This window comes from Aptenodytes patagonicus, chromosome 6, assembly GCF_965638725.1.
Source record: "Aptenodytes patagonicus chromosome 6, bAptPat1.pri.cur, whole genome shotgun sequence".
NCBI lineage: Eukaryota > Metazoa > Chordata > Aves > Sphenisciformes > Spheniscidae > Aptenodytes > Aptenodytes patagonicus.
Window position 1 is genome coordinate 50,155,227 of NC_134954.1, and position 16,565 is coordinate 50,171,791.

The window sequence follows — 16,565 nt, forward strand, 5'->3', positions numbered from 1 at the left end:
TATGTGCAAGTTTAGCTGTCTCTAAGCTGTGTTGCAATAGTTGCAAGTAGTAGGGTCTTTTCTTCACTAGAAAGGAGAAGTTACTTCAGACCAGACCTTTAAGCCTTTGTATTTCTCTTTTCATTCCATAATCTGAAGAGATGAACAATAACAAAACATTTGATGTGATCTTAAAATAACAGTCTTCAAACATCACAAAAGAGCAGGGGAACAGAACTAGACATAGTATACCCTTGATGTTCATTTACAGGAATATGTGTAGCTACATTTCTAAGTGTGTTGGATTTGTGCACTTGTATGCTCACAGGTCATGAGAGCAAGACTACTGACTTAGGATCCCAAAAGTGTAAGTGATGTGAATGGACATAAAAAAGACACAGCACTAAAGAAAAAACAAAGCCTTGCTTTCACTAACCTATCATGTTAGGAGCATTATGAAAGTCTTTGTTTTTAACTATTGGTTTCTGAGAACAAGAAAGTGCTATGTATCTGTAATCAGTCTTCCTAGAAGCTCCTATAAATCCGAGAGAGGTGTGTGGGGAAAAAAATCAGATATCCTGAAGGATAGAATTAAAGCATTTTAGACCATTAAACGGTTTAGCATTGTAGACGAGGTTAAACTATTAAACACTTAACTAATAGCCTTAACTGAGCAGCACAGACGCACCATCTTCTAACAAACCTAACACAGACAAGTTTCACTCCCCTTATCAATACACCATCTTGAAATACCAAAATATAAAAGGATTCACAGTTGAAGCCTTTTCTTGCATACAACATTAAAATAACTAAAATGTTCTTTAAGATCAAGAGCAATGTTATTCTTATTACTGAATGTTAGCAAGCTGCTCACATGAAATCCTACTTTTAAGCTATTTTAAGTGGTAGAATGAAAGCACAATGTAAACAAATTTCAGAAAGGATAGCCTTGAAATGGATAAAAAATAATGTGTATTTGAATAGTTGAGACTAATACTAGCAATGACTTTCTTAAAAAGAAAAAATTATATTCTTGACAAATCACACTTTTAATGATGGTTTTCATCAATCGCACTTAATCAAAGCAGAAGGACAGAAACTACCTGACCATTACTCAGCCTGCCACTCCAATGAATGTTTTCTGTTCCTTTGTAAGAATAGAAAACAGTCTGTGGGTTCCTTGAACTAAAACACAAACTCCTCTTTTAAACAAGCTTCTTGTATTCATATGCTCACATCAATTCTGCAAAGATTTAATATGACCCTTATGAATTTGCTTTCCCCTTCTGTAGTTAAAATATTCTAGTATTGCAAAACAAGCAGCTTCCATGCCTATAAGCAATTACAAGGGCTAGTTTCCATTTTAATAACATCAATTCTATTTTTAGTCAAATACTTTCCTGCAATACAGACAGCTGAAGTTTTTCAGTAAAGTTGCCTATTAAGAGTTAGCACAAGCTGTATTTATCAAAGGGAACATTCAGTAGCTAATTGATTATTGCCACTTTAAACTAGTAAATTGAGAAGATATCCATACAGTAATCACTATAAAAATATGGTAATCCTATTTTTTCCTGAACAGTTAACTCCCAGCTTCACATGAAAAAGTTCTTTGAAAAGCATACCCAAACTTGGTGGCAATATCATAGACTTGCTTTTCATGCTGAAGAACCTTCTCTCTGTCACCCTCAAAGAGCAAGGTAGCTACACACAGTATGTTGGGATCAAATCCTTTAAACTGCAAAGAGAAAACTGCATTATGTCATGCCTATGTGGTAGAATACAAACAACAAGTTTTTACTTTTCAAATACACAGCATATGCTCTGGTACAAGTGTTGTGGCAACTAAGAGGAAAGATCAGGAAAAAAACATCTTTCAAAAATTTACTCCCAAAACAATCAAGTTTTTCCCTTGACAGGACAAATATTCACAAGCCCACTGAAATAACAGATTATCTTTGTCACCTTTTTTCTCCTGTTAAAAAGCAGGATAGACATAACAGCTGTCTACCTATGCTGAAGAAAGAACAGGTCTTAAATGCTTTGAGCAACAGGGAGGCATTTATAGTCTATCAACTATTCCTGTATTAAAGCAGGAAGATGACTATGATGACCAAAAACATCACTGCTCTCAAACTAGTTGCATCAGCAGTGTGCCACAGAAAATCTCTATGCTGGGAAAAGCACTATGGAAGGAAAATAACTTCTAAATTTGTGGCAGGCACCATATCCCAGTGGAAGTGGGGAGAAAGCTATTAAAGGTTTAATAGTAATGCAGTGAGGCTGTCTGTATGGCTTTGTTTCAGGAGTAACAGTCAAGAGGCATATCTTCACAACTGGTCCAGAGAGAGCCTTACTTATTTTCTACATACCTTTTTATTATTAATTAGCTCCAGTGAACTACCACTACTAAGCAGGCTTCAGAAGGAATGGAGATGAATATAAAGTTGCAATAAAGTTTAGTAACTTTTTCCACAGTTAAAAAGGGTAAAAATTTATGGCTTGGAACAATATATTCTTAATATGTATATTGACCAGCAATTATTTTTTTTAAAGCCTTTCCCTTTCCAGTGGCATTCATCTCTTCCAGTCTCTACTCTGCTTGTGGTAACTTGTTACTTAAGCACCAGGCAAAGTTATATGAAGTTACATTAATAGTCAAGAGATTCAAATTCATCCTTTATGTGCAACAGCTATGCTGAGAAAAATCCCAGTTAGCTACTATTCCTTTTACTATTCCCATAACTGAATAGATTATCTGTACTGGAAATTAACTGAAGGTACCAGAAGGGTCCAAAAAAACAGCAAGGAGGCAAAGTATCTTGGGGTGGCTCAGTCCTCCAGCCAATGAGCTCAAATCTGTATGGTAAGCCCCGGTCAGAGACATCCAAATTAGTATTTCTGAAAAGGATATTGCATCCTACCACCCCATCAAAACACCACCATGAAAACCACTGCAAAACAGAATATACCTCCCCGGGCAAAGGATCTGTCTTATCCATTAGTCCTACAAAAACAGCATAGCTAACATAAATAGAAAGAAATATTGTTACTACACTGATACACTCCAAGGACAGGAATAAAGTCCATTAAGATGCTATTTACGGTCCCTTCTTGTTCTAGAACCACTTGTATTTCATCTAGTATGAATCCTTTCATCTATTCTGCCATCTTTTGGCTGCAATGCTCAGGTAACACCTCACAGTTCTCTTTGAGAGGCATTGGAGGAACTAGCGACAGTGTGAACTATTAGACAAACAATACCTAGAGGATTCATGTATCAGTGAACAGTCCCAAACTACATGGAGGAGTAAACCAGGAAGACTTTGTCCCTATTCTCTTAAGCGGTATCAGTTAAACTACTACTCCATTCAATAAAAGAATGAAGTGTTAGGTTTTTTTGGTTGGTTGGTGGGGGGTTTTTTTGTTTGTTTGTTTGTGGTTTTTTTGTTGTTGTTTGGGGTTTTTTTGGTTTTTGGGGTTCTTTTTGTTTTGGTTTGGTGTTTTTTTGTTTGTTTGTTTTTGTTTGTTTTTTTTTTTTTTTTTTACAGGGAGCAATTCACAGATGAAGTAAGCGTAAGATGGATTTGAGTATCTTGGTCCCAGCAACACCTCCAATATCGGTCTCAGGGTCACTAAACTTGCTCCTTTCTCTACTCCTACCCTCCCGTCCCAGCTGGGAGTTTCTCTGAAGCAGTAGTTGCTCATATATGTCAGGGCTCAGACCCCTGGTGTAAAAGCTCCAGATTGGTCACCAACCTAGAATCTCTGCATCAGTATTACATAGCATTTCTCTCATTTCTCCACGTTCTTTTTCTTCTGCAGAGCTGGAAGCATTGGGATTGGCATACAACATCCCTTGGCGATACAACATTCCAAGAAATGTCGATACTTGTTGCCAACTACAGAAGCAGTAGATATTGTTGACTAGAATTGTTTCAAACTGACAGCAATCTTGTTGCAAAACCTTTACTACTTTAGATATTCCTGCACTACAGCAGATCAGGGAGGGAAGGCAAAATAATTTTTGGCTATCTCTAAACCTAATGGGACTTCTTTTGCTAGGGAATACCTAAGACACATGGCATTTTCTACTCAGTAGCACAAGAAAAAGCAGCAGAATCAACACTAGCCACTGTCTCTCAAGTAAGTCCACTCCTTGAAGACACTCAATATTATCAGATCAGAATGAAATGTTTACCTCCTCCTATCTAACAGTTATCTAAATCCAGAATGATGCAATTTTCTACATTTGAATACCCATATTTGCAGGAACTCTCTAGTTAACTAATTTGGAGGAAAAAATCAGTAACAAGTTATTTAATACAAAAGCCTAGGTGAAATCATTTTAGGACCAGATAATTATGATTTAAAGAGGGTATTCTTTGGGATGAATTCCAGAAAGACAAAACACCTATTTATATGGGCAATTCAAGGCAAATATATTGAGGTTCTCCCAAAATTCTATTTCATTGTAATAAGAAGGTAGATCATGCCTTGACAAGATCTGGGAAGAGGCAAAGATAGTAAAGTGCTAGCCTCACTCCATCAGTTTTAACTGATGATCAGTGGTGTGCAAGCTAGATAAATTGGTTCCAGTCTTCCTCTGTCACCAACTCACTGTTAGACAAGGCACGTTAATCTCATCTACAGATATGATAAATGAGAACAGCTCTCATGGAATAACTCCTCAAACAGATAATCTCGTTTTGGATTAAACCACCTTGAGAATCTCGAGTTAACTGATACTACAATGTAGGAACTGTTACACTCACTCAGCTGCATTAGAGACAGTATACCAAAAAAAAATCTGAGCTTTATGAGTAGCATGCAACTTCCAAACAGTATTAAACCCCAAAAGTTACCTTTGTGATGTAGAATTTTTTCAGTCCATCCAAAAATGATGTAAAAATGGAAGCAACTTGTGGTTTAAGAGCATGACCTTTGGCAAAAAGTGGAAAAAAGCATGTTAAAGCAAACAGTGCTCTTAAAATTCCTACTTCAATGGGCAAATAAAAAAATAGCTTGGTAGTCAAAGTTGCAAGAATCACTTGGAGCACTTTGATTATCATAATTAAAGAGACTTTTCTCTAATCATTTAGAAGATAATTTAGGAAAAGGTTTTTATTAATTTTTTTAAAAGGCATACATACAACTGTGCACAAATATTTCATTTGACACTTTAATTAAGGCTGCTCTAGTTTATATCTCCACAAGCATATGGCACATGGAAAATTTTAAAAGAGCACTTCATTAGTTTTTACACTACAAAACTAAGCAAAATCAGTGACCTTTTTTAAAGTTATGCCAAAACCACTGAAACCAATAGCCAAAAATGGTGCAAGTTAGGAGTGAAGCAATTTTTTCCTTAATGGTTATGTCATTTGTGCAAAATTTTCTACATAAAGCTAGTAATTGCTTCCTTAATCACATACGGGGAACTAAAATTACCAGGATATATAAATGGTGTCTTGGAGTCTGTTAAATTAACATCTCTGCCTCAGGACTGGGTTTAATTGACATGAAAGTCTTTTACGGTTTGTTCCATTGTTTTCAGTCACAAGCAACTTCTGAACTCCCATTACTGCTTCACTTTAACAGTCTTGCATCTGGGCTACATGCTGTGAGCCCAATTCATAAAAAAAGTTATGCACCATTCACACGATACTTCCTTCTAAAATACTTCAGAGTATTTCCTCCTGAATAAAGCATGAGCTTCAGCAATTGGTTAGTCTCCTTCCCACTTCAGTAAAGAGGGACTCTCCCTGCAGATATGAACAAACCCCAAGGAGTACACCTCCAAGCACACTTAAGTAAGCACACACAAAAGCACCAGATAACAAAAGGACGTGAATTTATTAAACCACAATCTGTAAAAGCTGTTGGATTTAAGCCTACTTAATAACAACTACAAGAAAAATCTATATTGACACACCTGAAACTATGTTTTGCAGGTGACCGTATAAGCTGCAACCTCAGATCAAAGCTAAAAAGTAGAAGAATGATTTATTCAGTGTTGGGTTTAAAGCTTGTAATTGGTCAAACTTCTTCCCAATTAAAAAGGAAAAAAAAACCCCGCATCTGCCTTCTGTTGTACATGTCTGAGAGAAATAGCATTAACACAAGAATGACCAAAGCAAGCAGCAAGGCTTGCTGGGCTCTCAGGTCTTACAGATCCTGATTTCTTTGGTTTGAAAAACAAAGTTCAACTTTCTCAACACCATCATATTAATGCCATTTGATGTCAAGATTCATCACTGAGGTTTCTGTCCAAAAGAAGTTTCAGAAATTCTGACTCGTTCAAGTGGTATTAAAATAGGTTTTCAAGGTCAGTCACACTTCACATTTTCATCTTCTGGGTACAATCAAAATAGCATGGTCTCAGCAAGACCTTCAAGTTCTGTAAACGATTAGCTTTTGGGTAGTGGAACCTTAGGTTCTCAAGAGTGTCCTGAGCCAGAACACATCTTTTGCCAAATTTCTTACAGTTTAAAATGACAGCTTTCCCTAAGAAGTGCTCAAAAATGATTGCTCTGCATGTCTGACATTGTCCTATTTAGGTATTTGAACTAGTTGAAGTTTCACAAAATCTTTGTGTTCAGTAATCTTCTAGTAGCTTCACTGACTTTCAATACTTAAAGCCTACAGCTTAGTTCTATTTGCATACAGTTATGGCATTTACTACATCTGAGCTTCTTTTAAAAACAGACAGCTCACTTTGGACAAATATGTCATTGCCTTTCTACCACCCAAACAATCACTGCCACATCAGAATGTTTTCAAAAAGCCTGCTACTTCTAAGGAATCTGTATACCACTTGTGATGCTTTTATGAAATTTAAAGGAATCAACCAACTTACCTTCAAAGTAAGGTGCCTGCATTCTGATTTTTTTTTCATACCCGACTTCTCATTAGTACTCTTGGCAAGAAAGTGTTTCAAGTACTATATTGCAAAACTATCATCTCTGCTCCTTTACAGCAAAATAGAGGAAACGCCTCCAGAATTTCATACTCTCCAGCAGGCTATATGCCAAGAATGGAAAGGTAGCAAAAAAAAAAATCTTATGTATTTATATGCAGAGCATGGCTCTTTACTGTTGTAGTTGATAACTGTTTTCCCAGAGACAAAGACAGCGTTCTGTTTCTGAAAGTACACATTATTGCACTATCTGGAGTTTGAACTTTGGGTTCATTGCCTTCTTTGTCTAGTTTTGAGAGAAAGAATTACTGCCTAAAACAGACTTAAGCTACTAAAAATCAAACCCCTTGGAAACACATATTCATCCAAGAAGATCTGCATACTTACCAAACTGAAACTGTGCATTGTCGACAAGGCGAATTGATGCAGGAGCACATCTCTTGTGGGCAAAGTTAGGGGAATGACAGGGAGGAAGAATAAAAAGATTATGTACCCAGTTTTGCCGAAATTCATGACAATCAAATTTCCATTTAAAAATAGCATACAAGAAAGCACACTTTGATACCAGAAACCTATGCCTATCATCATCATTGAAAAGGGGTTACTATAAGCTTGTTTTCACTTGAATAGCAACATCTATTAGGTATGTCTAGATATAAAGCATTAAGAATTTTCAGCTTAACCTCAAGCCAATACAGGAATAGTCCAACGATCTTTGACCTTCACGTATTGAGTGTTTTTCTAAATTGCCATATGCACTAAAGATACCATAACTTGATTAGAATATCAAACTTATGTTACTATGTAATCAAAGATACACATATATTACAAATCCATTGAAAAGTCTAATTGCTGTGGGTTAACCCTGGCAGGCAGCTAAGCACTACACAGCTGCTCACTCACTCCCCCACAGTGGGATGGGGGAGAAAGAAGGGCAAAGGTGGGAGAACTTGTGGGTTGAGATGAAGACAGCTTGATAAGCAAAATGGGAAAAAAACCACAAAAAAGTGATGCAAAAGCAATTACCACCATCTGACCAATATCCAGCCAGTCCTCAAGCAATGGCAACCCCTGGAAAACAACCCCCCTCCAGTTTTACTTCTGACCATGATGTTACATGGTACGGAATATCCCTTTGGTCAATTTGGGTCAGCTGTCCCAACTGTGTTCCCTCCCAGCCTCTTGTCCACTCCCAACCTACTTGCTGGTGGGAGGAGAGCGAGAAACAGAGAAAGCCTTGACACTATGTACACACTGTTCAGCAACAGCTAAAACATTGGCGTGTTGACATTGTTTTGGTCACAAGTACAAAACATAGCACCACACAGGCTGCTATGAAGAAAATTAACTCCATCCCAGCCAGACCCAGTACACTAATGCTCTACCATCAGACTGCAATTAAAGTCTGTATCTGGGTCCAATCTAGATTCTGCATTGTACAGAAGCCTGAAAACCGGTAGGAATAGCTGCCTTCAATTAGGCAAGCTTCTGGTCATATATATGCCTACACTGTGTAATCTGTGATGGCCATGTCCAGTCATACTGAAATGTATGGCCAGAGGAATATGACAAAGCCTGAATTTTAGGCTGGTCTTCATCTAATCACATGGATATGGAAGTACTCCTCTATCACTTGATTTGACATGTTCACTCTCCATCATATCATTAATACATATTTGGTCACATGATAGGAAGAAAGACCATAAAGAAGAACTAAGATAGCTCACCAGGCAGGTTGACAGAAGGCGGCTGGATGAGTGTTTTAAATGAGACCAACCCACCCACAACCTGGAGGTTGGTTATTCTTACATTAAAGTAGACCAACACAGACAAGAAAGAGCTTTTCAGATAGCTATCATTGTAATTATTACCAAGATTGATGCAAGGGGCAACAGAAGAGAGGAATAAGTAGTTCAGGCTCAAGTAAGCAGTGAAACAGCAGCAGCAGCAACAGAAGCTTAGAAATGGAGCAACACTAAGTGGCTAATAGTGCCTTTTTTTCCTCTTCTAACTAAGCCCACAGCTAGGGAAAAGACACTAGTTCCTTAATTGACTTAAAATGTTGATCAGCCATGATTAAGCATTCCCAAACAGTCTGCTTAGGTACCTTTAACAGGAAGAACAAGCACTAGAAGTAGAAGCACGACAGAAGAACTGGCAAGTGCTGCTGACTAGCATATACATGTCATTCACATACCAGTTTGAACATCTGGCTTGGAACATTAAGTCATGAATTTAGACCAATCACTGGAAAAAATGTAAAGCTGTTTAGTTTGGCATTAATTAAAACATTTCTGAAATTGCTTCCCCAATTCAGGGTATATGCCACCATTCATAGAAATTATTTGATACGTTTTGCACAGAGTAAAGAAAAGTTAGTCTAAGATTGTGAAGAAGGCGGCTAGCCAGTGTAAGATTTGCTTGGAAGCATAGCCATGAGGAAAAGCGTTACACAATTTGGATACACACGTCTGAGTTTTGCTACCTGGAACCATCTGACCACCCTATTCAGAAGGCTCTATTTAAATACTACAGTATAAGCACAATTCCACCTCAAAATATCCAGCTCATCTGAACACGTCACTGTGCTTCAGGAAGTGTTTTCTAAACACAGGCCATATCCTTTCATTGCATGACTTTTATTCCTTTGTCACTTCAAAGCCATAAATTCAACTGCCTTTTACTTGTGTGCTGCAACTTAATTCCTTTAAATACTGGTCCCTTTTACATAGACCTGAATTAATCCGAGGATAAAGCTCCCCATTGAAGGAGATGAAAAGCCAAATTTTCTGTGCTGAGATATGCAAATAACTCCCACTGAAAAAAGCCATCAAAAGGCATATCTACAATTTGGCTCAGAATATTGAGCAAATTCAGAATGTGCTCAATCCTCAATTGCATAATTTCCAGAAGCCTCATGGACCATATACACTTCCAAGGTTCACGTTATCTCAAATCCTTGGTTATCAATTCCCAGAAATACTAGAGCATCAGCACACCCCTAGTGCTAGAATCTGTGTTCTTGAGTGAAGTCAACATCCAGCTTTTCTTTACCTGCTTTGCCACTTCCCTTAAGCAGGCCACCCCTCGTTCAAAGTTGGGGAAGACCACAGAGCCATACTTCTGGTATTCAGGAACTGGGCGAATCTTTATCGTAACTTCAGTAACTACTCCAAGAGTTCCTTCAGGAAAAAGAAACAACTGAGTAAAGTGTTACAAGATGTACTTCTTGCAAGTTACCCAGCTTAACAACTGTTTACCAGGATGTAATAAGTTAACATAAATCAGAAATCCCAAAAATTCAGTATTTCGGTAGTAGGTGATTTATTCCTGACTATTTACATGGTGAATTCTTACAAGATATCCTCTAAATCATTATGTTTGTTACTAGACTTGTAGGCTAACTCCACAGATCTGTTTTAAGCACTGTTCAGAGTTGCTTAACTTCACAGTCCTAATTAAGGTCTCAACGTATTATCCTAACACAAGAAATTCATGCCTGCATAATGCCACCCATAGACACACTAAGAGCCACAGCATTAAAGATGCTCAAATCATCAAGCCATTAAAGAAGCTGAATTAAGATGCAGTTATGTGAAATTACTGTGTTTATACCTTCAGATCCCATAATGAAGTGATGGATATCAGGTCCTGTTGACATGCGAGGTACTTGACAGTTTTTTTCTACTATTCCTCTAGGAGTTACCATTTTTATATGAATCACCTGTTTAAACAATATGCAATGACTATAAATACTAGCATTAAACAGATTTTTTTTGTACGATATTTATTTTCTACAAAGCGTATATTAAGCTTGATATAGTTCAGCTTTATAGACTTTAGACATTCTGCAGGCAGCCCCAAGAACTTTTGGGATAACCTGAGGACTGTTACCAACAATTATTTCTAACACAGCATGGTTTGCCCACACAGATTGTTTCCAGTTCTATGCCAAATGAAGTCAGCTGTTGGCTACATGCAGACGGTACCAGTTAAAACTGTTCTGTTTCTCAGTGTCTCTCTAGTACTTCATGAGTACTAGGATTTTAATCCAGAATATACATAGTACTTCAGAGGAAAAAAGCGAGAGTTTAAATTTTGCTTAAATTTTGCTTTAGAACTGCTGCTTGATAAAACCAATATAATTCAGTCATCAGTTGCTACAGAAATATTTCTATTAAGAAGAAAGACAGAAGTAAGCTTTGTGAAATAGATTATCAATATTAAATCTGCCATAAGACCGATACATATGTAAGGCTAGAATGTTATTTTTAAAAAAATACTTTTCAGTGTTATTGCTTCCAGCTTTATTAATGCACATGCAATACAGAGCCAGGATATTTTTTTAATCCTTTATCCAATTATTTTATACCAAGGAAGGGTGGGGTTTGGGTTTTTTTAGTGAAGCCTTTAAATGAAGCAAAATTGCTGAATTTCAACTAATGGCTTTAAAACTTTCAAGCACAGATAGCTAGGTAATTTTCATCCCGCTCCGAGTTGTTCAAGAATTTCATTATACACATTTTATGAACTGTTGATTCTGCAATAAGTGGATTTTAGGCAGTTTATATAACACACTGTTTCTAGATATAAAGTTTCCTCAGAAAGTAAACACTTCCCTGAAACTTTCTCACTGTGGCATTCTGAAACTCATGAACTGTTCTGAATCAATTTTCAATCCTATTTCCTCCTAATGGAAAATTTCAGAAGCTGTTTTAGCCTGAAGTTATGCTTCCATGATAGAAAAGCCTTCTGCTTCACATCCCCCAGTACAAGCAAAACTATACCATTCAGTAACGCTTCAGGCAGTAGGGGACAGATGACACTTTGTAAGTGCTAGTAGTTTTAGTTCAGCCAGGCCTACCGAATAAAAACTGTGTAGTTCCTGCCAAGCTCAGTCACTGATAGTAAAGTATCACATCTGTGCACAGAACAAACATGTCTAAACTATGAGCTGATGAAAAAGCCTGAGGTGATGGGGATACACTACCTAGAGTGTGATGCAGGAAAGAAGGAAAAAACCCACATGTGTGGAAGGGCTATTGTTCAAACTATGAGAGAAAGCTGGAAGTTTGAAGCAAAAAGGCAGGCAAAGTCTGAACAGTGATGATTTAACTTCAATATATTCAATATATTAGTTATAACAGAAAAGGTAGATTTTAAAAATCAAAAAGTATGCTTTAAAAAACAAAATTACCTGGGTTAATATAAAGATGAACCATTTTAATGCTTAAAACAGATTCAAGAGTAGAATACTGCCATTCCCAGTCCATTGCTTCCTTCCTCAGGGTTCCTATGGACCATGTGGTGGCATTAGATTTCACCATTGTGCATCCACATGGTCAATTAGATCAGCCTACTGATTTGAAAAAACTACTAGCCTAGGGGGAGGTAGGTAGGCGGAAAGAGCTAGCTTTCTGTCAGAGTTAGATGATCCAACTAGACAACTTCAGGAATGCACAACAGGTAGGAGAGAACATGGGCCTTTTGGAATCACCCTAAGAGTTTGACAGGATTACTACACAGGATTAACGGAGAACACAAAACAGGGAAAGAAGGCAGAGTCAGGACAGGGTAACAATTCCTTAAGCTAGCCAGTGAGTACCAAAATGAAATTGACTTTTAGATCAGTGATAAGGATTATTAGTTTTAATACCAAAAGCAAGCAAACAAGCATTTCACTCAAGATTTGATGCCAAAACTGTATCACTTGTTAAGAGAACCGCAATTTACCATCCCTTTTCCCTCTCATTGTGAGTCATTATAAAAGTTAAACCTCCAAACAGAGTAATTAATTAGAAAAAGTATTAGAACTGTTTACCAGATCTTCAATGTTTCCATAGATGTTTTTTTTCATGCCTGATGCTCGTGTTGCTACCCATCCTCCTAGCGAACTGAACTCCATGGAGTCTGGTTCATGGCCTGTGCAGAAGCCACTTTCAGCAAGCTAAAGAAAGGAAAAAATACATTCTACAGAGCCTGCATTTGCTTAGTACTCCAAATCTCAATATTCCAGGGTTTGTTTGTTTGGGTTTTTTTAAAAGTATCCTGACCACACCCATTTATTCAGACACAAGTTTTGTCTTTGATATGTAAATGAAATGCAAATTCATTCCACTTCTACTGTGCATACACTGTGCTACATATCAACCTATAATACTCCTCCCCCATATTTTAAAACTAAGACCTCTATTGTTCATAAGAAAGTGCAAATTCAGATACACATGGAAAAAAATTGTAACTAAGTAACTGCCAACTTTGCACAAATGCTGCCAATAAGGCACTTAATCTCTTGTTCTTTCTATCCTAATGTGATATGCAGCAGGTCTGCAGAAAATGTGAGCAAATTGCCTGTACTTAATTCTCTCAAGGAGTGATATGTTTTAATATACAGCCATCTGGTTGGGCTTCCTGTATGCAACACCGTCAACTATTTGTGATGCAGATCACGCATTCCTGTACATTAAGTAGTCACTTGTTTCTCATTTTTCTGTATTAGCTTGGCTTTGCCATCTGCACAGCACCTGAGGTTGATTGGATGCCCTCAGAATCACAACACCAAAGCTGTCGGACAGGAAGAATTAAAGACCCAACAGTCTCACATTAGGTGATAACTGTGTTAGTGCATTTGAGATGATCAATTTGCACTGACCAACTGATAACAATCCAGTTGGACATAGGTATTTAAGTATACCACATGATGTGGATCATTAACTATGTTCTGTTGTACAAAGTGGTTCTAACTTAAATGATTGAAAGCCACTTCTATGTAATGTCTATGGTGATTCATCTAGCTCACAGTCCCCTCTCACACCAGAGGAGCTTGTGGCTTTATATGCCTACCGGTCATATATTAGGGAAGTGTTGGAGCCTGCACCTTCCTCATTCCCCAAGATGACAAGAAATTTGCTTCAGTCACAGCTTACCAATTTCTACAAGTTGTATAAACACAAGCACAGCAGAAGACCATGCTTTTGAAAACTTGTAATTGACTGTGCATGTACAAAGCACTTGGTCTAAACTCCTTGAATCCTGTTGTAAGAACAGCATGTGCTAAGAGCACTTACAGGACAGGGGAGAGATATATGTACTTCGCAGATGCAAGAGACAGCCTCATCCAGGAAATATAAGCATGTACTAGCTTTTCCTATAGAATCACGATCTGAATGATAATGCTTATTACAAAAAAATATCAAATATTGTTCTATCTTCATTATCCTTTTGTCACCTTTAGTCCTCATCTATGAACTATTATTCCATATTCTATTCTGACAAAAACAAGTAACTTGAGGCTTCTCTATAGAGCCCACTAATATCTGGAGTTCTCATCCCACAGAAAGTAGTGCTTTAATCACACTAGAGTCACTAGCTAAGATAGACAAATATGTGAAGTGTACATTGATTTTGAATGCCCCATTATAACACTTACAGCCTAACTTTTGTCAAATATCAGGTTTTCCAAATTCATTGTTTAGAATTCAGCTCTTGATTTTAGTTACTGTTATAAGGTTCATGATATCTGTAAATGAGACAGCCTACTAAGTAACTTCAGCACCCAAAAAACGAGGAACACAGTAAGAGGCACCAAACCTCTTCACTGCAACATAATTCCTAGATAATGTTGGTCAAGTCTCTTAAAGCAACAGAAGTTGGATTAGCCTCCAATCCAAAGTTTACTTAATACTAGCAAGCTGCAAACCAAACAAAAAAAAAACCTTTCAAACAGTTTCTTCTCTGCACAGTCCAAATATGTATCTGCATTCTACCTGTACTTCGGTGGAAGTCTGCATTGGCATTAACTATAATATTAAATCAGTTATGCTCAGATTGTACTACACAAAACAAACACAAGTTGGAGTCCTAGCTTTAAGCACATCCCGTTTGCTAGTAATACTGGAATTCCAGTATATGTAATAAGAGTGTAAGATATATATACACACACACACACTTTAAGTAGATTATCTGATTTTGTATTCTTTGCACATGGAAGGAATTGCACAGAAGTCCTCACGTGCTCAGAGTCACTCCATATATTAAAACCTTTGTACGAATACTAGTTTACATTCAATATTGAACAAATTGACAACCAGTACGCTTTTCATAGTCAGAATCTGATTGAAAAAAGTTTTTTGATCAAAAATATTCAAAAAGAATAACTGCAACAGTAGTATTTCAGCTCGTAAGAGCTATAAGCAGCAAGGGAATATTGGCCCTTACTTTAAGTGAAAGGAAAAGTAGTAGCATTTAAAGGATAGATAGTAGTGAAATATCAAACTACTACCCTAGAAAAATGTCATTTAAATGCAGAGAACATTCTCTTTGCATTTTAATTCCAAGCTTGAAAGAAACAGATCTGAAAAGGTTAAAATATTACATCAAATGATAAAAAGGAAAATAGGAGGGAAAAAAAACAAACGTTCAAAACACCCTTCAAATCTCTGCATATTTGTAAAGTGCATTTAGGCACTAAGAAAAGTTTAGACAACATTTAGCTATCAAACAAGTTAAGTCCTAGAATTTTTTTTTTTTTAAATAAGCAGAACCACACATCCTGAAGAATAGTAACAACCATCCACAACCTGCTTGATTATAGAGGAGCACTGAGAAAGACCCTGAGAAGGGTGCTGCGGTTCATCTGATAAACTGCAGTTAAAAGCCACTAGATGTCACTTAGAAATGAAGGTGATCTAATCTTCCACTGGACTCTTGTTCTGGGCAACTCTCCATCCTCTCTCCTACTCTCCTGTAGCTGGCCTTAAGAAGCAGTAACAACAGCAAGTCTGTTGTATGCTCTAACCTTTCTGAGGAAACTACCTCTGGCCAAAATGACTAAAACATGCATCACAAAATGACAATTTGAACTTTTCCTAGTAATTGGTACCAAGTGTCATGCCTTGCAACCACAAGGGTGTATTCTAAGGTCTGAAACAGAAAGCATAGCATTACATCCTATGAATTGTCAATTTATTACTGTAATCTCATTTTGTGGCTAGAGCTAAAAAGAAAAAAATTAAAGCGTTCGTTAAATACAGCATTCAATGTGAGATAGTTCATAGCCACGCATATAATGCTTACCACACCAGTCTGCATGAAAACACACAAGAATTAAGCTAGAATTCAATGATTTAGACAAGACATGACAAACAGCTAAGAAAAACACAGATAAATACTAGATGCTTGACAAGGTAAAAATACCTGTTTTTCCAGATCTTGTCCAACAATGCCAGCTTCCACACAAGCTGTTAAGTTTTTCTCATCTATCCAGAGAATCCGATTCTGTTGAAAAGCGAAAACCAAGAATCAGTGTTATAGATTTTTGTTTATTTCTTTCCCTAATGCTATAGGATCAACATGCTTTGTCATACAGTTTACTATTAACACAACTGCAGTTATTACAGCAGTGGAAGCTGAGTCCCCTCACTCCCTCAAACAGCTACACAACAGGTTACAATCTATAAAGTCACCACTATGAGAGAGTAACATACTTATTAGTCAATTTATGCTAGGAATGTTTACAGAAACAATGCAGAAAAGCTAGAAAGAATTAAGTCAAAAGTCTTACAGAAGTTAAGCAATACAGTGATTTTCACAATTACCATGATTGAAGGTGCCTAAATCTGACTATCTGGACATTAAGTACACTTTTCTTGGTGTATTCTTAAACATA

The 16,565-nt window shown here is 37.1% G+C and overlaps 1 protein-coding gene across 2 annotated transcripts in view; it reads right to left on the minus strand.

Moving 5' to 3' along the window:
• The window catches only part of AGPS (alkylglycerone phosphate synthase), a 61,257-nt gene that overhangs the window by 17,316 nt on the left and 27,376 nt on the right, over nucleotides 1–16,565 (minus strand). For both annotated transcript variants that reach the window (XM_076342541.1, XM_076342542.1), the window contains exons 8-14: nucleotides 16,094–16,174; nucleotides 12,720–12,845; nucleotides 10,514–10,622; nucleotides 9,953–10,080; nucleotides 7,286–7,337; nucleotides 4,845–4,921; nucleotides 1,605–1,717 (exon numbers count right to left, since the gene is read on the minus strand). In XM_076342541.1, coding sequence (XP_076198656.1) covers nucleotides 1,605–1,717; nucleotides 4,845–4,921; nucleotides 7,286–7,337; nucleotides 9,953–10,080; nucleotides 10,514–10,622; nucleotides 12,720–12,845; nucleotides 16,094–16,174 — 686 coding nt within the window. The remainder of the gene's footprint in view (nucleotides 1–1,604; nucleotides 1,718–4,844; nucleotides 4,922–7,285; nucleotides 7,338–9,952; nucleotides 10,081–10,513; nucleotides 10,623–12,719; nucleotides 12,846–16,093; nucleotides 16,175–16,565) is intronic.